The following is a 6,018-nucleotide window of genomic DNA, read 5'->3' as shown; positions in this document are numbered from 1 at the left end:
AGAGACACCCAAATCCCCAAATGCAAATGTCTCTGCATGAGGAGGCCTAAAACCTATGCCCTCTGACTTCCTAGATGAATGTCCCAACCATTCAGGTGCATTAGACAAAGGATAGAATACTATCCTTTCCCTCATTATTTGCTGGTCTGCATGTATATAGATTTCTTCTAGCTTTTTAGGGATAAAATTCCTCTTGGCATGTAAGTGCCATAAATGAACCTTTAGCAGACCAGGAAAAGAGATGGTCAGCTCTGGTAATTTCTCTCTCTTGACTTTATGGATTTCAGCAGGTAAAAGGACAGAATGGGAAAATCAAATGAAACCACTGTGATGGAATTCATTCTCTTGGGCTTCCCTGGATCCCTCTATTTGCACATCTCCATGTTCATGATCTTCCTTCTCATGTACATCCTGACAGTCATTGGAAACATGGCCATCATAACCCTTGTGATGACCGACCACCGCCTTTGCACCCCCATGTACTTTTTTCTCTGCAACCTTTCTTTCCTAGAAATATGGTACACAACAACTTCTGTTCCCAAGATGCTTGCAATTTTCCTAGGGAAAAGCAGAACTCTCTCCTTCCCCAGTTGCCTCCTGCAAATGTACTTTATTTTCTCCTTTGGCTGCACAGAATATTTCCTCTTGGCTGTCATGGCCTATGATCGCTATTTGGCCATATGCCACCCATTGCGATATAGTTCTATTATGAACAACACCTTGTCTACTCAGCTGGCCATTGCATGTTGGGTGTGTGGTTTCCTAGTTATCTCAATACCAGCATTTCTGATCAGCAGGCTGTCTTTCTGCAGCCTCAATGTCATTAACCATTTCTACTGCAACATAGATTCCTGGATAGTCCTGTCTTGCACCGACACACACACAGTTGAGACAGCAGCTTTCATTATCTCAGTGATTGTCATCCTTGGCTCATGTGTGATTACTCTACTTTCATACATCTATATAATCTCTACCATACTTAGAATCCCTTCAGCCAAAGGACAACAAAAAGCCTTTTCCACTTGTTCTTCCCATCTTGCTGTTGTGATTATATGGTATGGCTCCACCATTTTTCTTTATGTTAAGCCTTCTGCCCAGAGTTCATTGGAGCTGACCAAAATAGTGAACATCCTGAACACAATTGTGACACCATTGCTCAATCCTTTTATCTATACTCTGAGAAACAGGGAGGTGAAGGAAGCCTTGTGTAATGTATTCCACGGGGCATAATCCTATTTCCATGTATCTCATTAGCTAGTTCATTAAAATCAACAAGGTTGTGTTTATAAATTGAGCCCCAGTTACATGAGAGACCAAAGCTTAAATATGGCAGATGCTGGCAGACTGATGCTATGGAAAAATAAACAAATAAATAAATAAATAAATAAGAGAGTCTGTTTGTCACGGCGGAGTCCTCCAGGAGGGCCGTGATCTCCTCGAGGTTCCTCGCTCCGTGTAAAGGCTGGCCCAAGGCACCCTCTTATTCTCACCCGCCACATCTTTGATGTTTGTATATATAGTTGGGAGGCTGCCTATGACTCCCTAGGCACGGCTACTTGGGACCTCTGTCCCCGTGGTCCTTCTGGACTCCTGTGGTCTCCCGGTGTAATGGGTGCTCCCCAAGCACCCTAGCCTTATGGGCTGCGCGTGGCTCCTACCACCCCTAATACCACGCCCCCAGCCTCGCAGATGTAATAGACGTTGGTGTGTCTGCACGCCCGCTTCCCGGGCCCTTCTTCTATAACATAGCCCACTCTTGGGCCTTCTCTATACTAGGCTAGTCCCCTCTGGGATGTCCTCTCTGGCCACCGGTCTTTTGGGCCCACCGCACTACCACCCTTTCTGATACGGGCTCACCGCGCTCCTACTCCCCGTCCTCTCGGGGGGGGGGGCAACCGCAGCACCTTGCCCTTCTCTGGGATGCTGTACTGCTAACCCTTTCTGTCTGGGTCCACTGCAGCACCCTTCCCCTGTCCTGGGTTTTCCACGGTGCTAGCCTGTTACCGGGCTCCTCAATATTGCCCCTCTCGGGGTCCTCAATATCGCCCCACTCTAGGGCTCCTCCGTACGGCCCCTCTCGGGCTCCTCCATACTCACCCCTCCCTGGGGCTGGGGTCTATGCACCCCGCAAGTGACGCCCTTGCTGGCGTCTGCTGCGCCCATCCTGGGCTTCCTAACATGGCGCTCCCCCTCTTTGGGGCTCGCCGTGCCCGCCTTGGGCTCGCTGATAAAAATCGCCCCTCTCTCTGGGGCTGGGGTCTACACACCCCACACACAACCCGGGGTCTTTGTTCCCCGCCCGCAACCCACTGGTTGCACCCGCAACCCACTGGTTGCGCTCCTCACCGCCAGTTGCGCCTGCACTGGCGCGTAAGCTGCGCCTTCACTGGTGCTGTGAGAATGATGCACCCTCCTGGCGCTAGACCGCTCCCTCACTGGCGCTGGGGCACCCCACCCCTATGGGGTCCCTATGAGGCCTCCTCCAACCCCTACAGCCTCACCCAAGCCTCCGGGTGTAATACAAACATTAACCAAACACAACACAAGCCTCCTGGCTGTAACTCAAACCTGAAGCCCTATGGCTATAACAACATTGCTCCATATGACAATGGTACTTGCTACTAGGCTCCTTTCCACATCCTCACTCCCGGAGCTCCTGCCTCCCAGGCTGCTGGCAGAGAACTGCCAGCCTGGCCTCAGCCCTGGGCTTTATAAGGGCCAGGCCCTGCCTCCTACAGGCAGCTGGCTCCCCTTAGTTGCTCCGGCAACCCTCAGCTGGGCTCGTTATGTCAGGCAAGGGCTCACTCACTCACTCCCTGGCAGTTTCTCCTCTCTGGGAGCAGGGGGTATCGAGGTGCCCTGCGGCACTGTTTTCATAATTAAGAACTCTAGAAAAATTCCAGAAAAAGCACATACAATATACATTAGCCAATGACGTTTCATTAGTATTAGTGTCTGAACTGGATTCAATGTCATCATAAAAAATCATAACATTCAAAAAGATTGAAAATGAGGCCTCCCATTCTTGAGCTGTGAAATATCAACAAACTGGTACTAAATTTCTTTATGATGAAGATGAAATCCCAAGAATAGCAGGTCAGTGGTCTGATGGGTTCTGTGTAGAGGTTAAAATCTCCTCCCTCCACTCTGTGTACATTGTACCAATAGTAAATGAATATTAAAATTCAGGAATGACTTCCCAATCATCAGAACAGTTGTAAAAAATACTAGTTTATTATTTTAAATGTGGAAACCTTTTTATTCTTCATTATCAGTACAGTGTGAAATTTCTTATTTATCTGTATATTTTTGTATCTCTGGGTAAGGCCATTCATACTATGAGAATATAAATGTAATTGATTTGTAGATCTCCCTGTCCCCATCTTTTGAAAAGCGTTATTCAGAATGGACCATGGAAAAAAAATAGGGGAATAGGTCCAATGTGTAAAGAAGAGGAAACCAATCTGCTCAGACCCCCAGGAAAACACCTGCTAGTAATTGTGAGGTGACATAAGCATTTGTAGAGGGCTACTGTTAGAGACTGGGGCAAAGGAGCTTGGGGACAGTCACCTGACAGAAGCCAGGAGTCAGGATAAGAAATGGAATTGGGAGCCAATGCCAGAGTCAGGAAGTGCCAGAAGTCTAGACTGGAACGGGGAGTCAAAAGTGAAAACCAGAGATACAGTAAGAAAAATCAAGGAAGCACATGGAAGTCAGAAGTAAATACCTCAGTCACTGCCTGGGCAAGTTACTGCAGGCTCAGCCTAGATTTAAAGGCTGGAGCATGTGGAGGCTCTTTCCTTTGGCACCAGTCCAAACAACCAGGGAGCATTGAACAGGGAGAAGAAAGAGGATAGTTTGCTAGTAGTTTCCTGGGAGCAAGAGGAGGAAGTGGAAGAGGCAGCGGGCACCAGATCCTGCTCTGGGAAGGTAACTGAGCCAGGGTTGCCTGTGTGTTTGGCTTGCTGAGGCTTGTTTGGTGGGTTTGCGTGCTTGGGTGTGTGCTCTGAGCAGCTGAGTGATCTAATTGCTCGTTGATTGCTGCCTGGGCATGACAAAGGGACCTAACAAAAGGGCCTCACAAGTCCAGCCCCAGGAGGGGTATATAAGGACCAGCTGAAAAATCTGAAGTGCACTTGGTGATCAGCTGCTGGGAGATCCTGCCCCCACCAGTTGGTGATCAGCTACTGGGGGATGCGCCCCTCCCCCCATCAGCAATTTGGTGCCCCCCAGACTTGGGAGGCACCAGTAGCCCATGGCTGGAGGAAATCTCTAGGACTGTGGAGAAAGGACTGCCAGAGGCAGTGCGAGAAGACGAATAGGAAAAGGGCATGGACTCTCAAGAAAGTGGAAGCTAGAAGCTTATATTTGCTGGCAGCAAGAAGAAGTCATCATCCCCACATGCAGTGGTTTAATTGGAGAACAGATATGGAATGCTAGCAACACAGGAGGAAGAGTATATTCCATTGATGAAAGAGGCTAGGTCAGGAATCCCCATGTCACAGAAAGACCTCACACTTCCTTCCCTTCCCCCATCCATTTCTATCTTTCTCTTTTCCCTCTCTACCCCCCACCCTCTCCTTCTTATATGAAATAAGGTCTAGGATAAATCTTTTGTGAGTTAAGCTAAGGAAATGAGTGTACACATTGCAATGTGTTACTATATCTTAATAGATATAGATGAGTCTTTTGGGTTATGTATTGCTATTTTTGCTATCTTGTACTGTTTTATATTCAAATGTTTGCTATTTTGTGCTATTCTTATACTGGTTTTGTATACTTCAGGCCTGCTTTCATGGTTAACCAAAGTAATGTCAAGCCCCATTTTGTAATGTCAAGATTCCATTTTGTTATGTTTTAACCTGCTTCTCCCCTTGCTTGTCAAGACATGTCGTAACCCCACTGTAATGTCAGCTGTGCCTATATGAAAAGTTGGTCCCCAAGTGAATGGAAACTGTAAGTGCATATATGATAGTGACAAAGGTGGAAAAAATGGACCCATCAACACAAAAATACACAGGAATAGCCCTGCATTCAATTGGAAATAAGATTCCAGGAAGCAATCAGGAGCAGTATGGATTTCCAGTAACCCCACACCACCCTCATTGTGAATTCTGAGAAGAAGCCCCCCACCCAAAACAGTCAGAAGAATAGATACATCAAAACTGCACGTCCCACCAGGTGGGACTCTCATCAATGAGAAAATGACAGCTGTTAGCCCCTCTTCCATCTGGGGTTTCAATCCACAGGGATCAAAAGGGAACTGCCTGATAAAAAGGCAGGGGAATGTGAACCTGGTGGATGCCTCCCTTATCTGGACCAGCACCCCACCATGTAACCTGCACCAGCCATCCAGCAGAGGATCAGCCAGCGACCTCCTCTGGACCCCAGCCTCGGGATGACATCTTCTGGCCATCGATCATCAACCCATGGCACTTGGATAGGTAAATATCACCTCAGTGCTTCCCAGTCTCTCCCTACAGCATATCTCTCACTCTCCCTCCTGACAGACAGCTGTGTGCTGAAGAAGTCCGTGTGTGTCTCTCTTTCCCTCCTCACTCCCGACCAGCACTACAGCTGTGTGCTGCAGATGTCCCTGTCTCTCTCTTTCTCTCTCTGTCTCCCTCCTCCTCTGACAGACAGCTGTGTCTCTGTCCTTGCTCTCCATGGGCACCACAGCTGTGTCTAACAGACACCTGTCCTTCTTCCTCTCACCCTAAAACCAATCTCAGGACCTCTCCTGCCTCTTCCTCTCCCTCCTGCTCCTCAGTGCACCCTATCCTTTGATCTCTGCTAATCACAGGCACTGGACTCAGCGAGCAACTGGCACCATGTCTAGCCTTTTGCTAAACGTATCCAGTTAACCCCGCAGACTCCACTCCGATCCGATCCATAATCAGTCAATTATCTGTAACCACCATATACCATCTACAACCATATCCCACACTTGCAGCTATCTGAAGTTATCACACCCTGTGCTCCTGGCAAATATCATTCCCCTCAGAGATAGCGCTAACA

General features: G+C 48.1%; 1 protein-coding gene across 1 annotated transcript; it reads left to right on the top strand.

Annotated features, from left to right (window-relative positions):
• Positions 1-303: 303 nt before the first annotated feature.
• LOC102574336 (olfactory receptor 6F1-like) lies at positions 304-1,230 on the top strand. Its single transcript, XM_006259790.2, has one exon. It carries the CDS (start codon positions 304-306, stop codon positions 1,228-1,230), a length of 927 nt encoding a protein of 308 aa, XP_006259852.1.
• The last annotated feature ends 4,788 nt before the right edge of the window (positions 1,231-6,018 follow it).

This window comes from Alligator mississippiensis, chromosome 7 (genome assembly GCF_030867095.1).
Source record: "Alligator mississippiensis isolate rAllMis1 chromosome 7, rAllMis1, whole genome shotgun sequence".
In the NCBI taxonomy this organism is placed as follows: Eukaryota; Metazoa; Chordata; order Crocodylia; family Alligatoridae; genus Alligator; species Alligator mississippiensis.
This window is presented reverse-complemented; position numbering and strand designations above follow the sequence as displayed.

Bases quoted from the DNA above. Each gene is read 5' to 3' on its own strand.
- LOC102574336 (XM_006259790.2), top strand. From the start codon at position 304: ATGGGAAAATCAAATGAAACCACTGTGATGGAATTCATTCTCTTGGGC.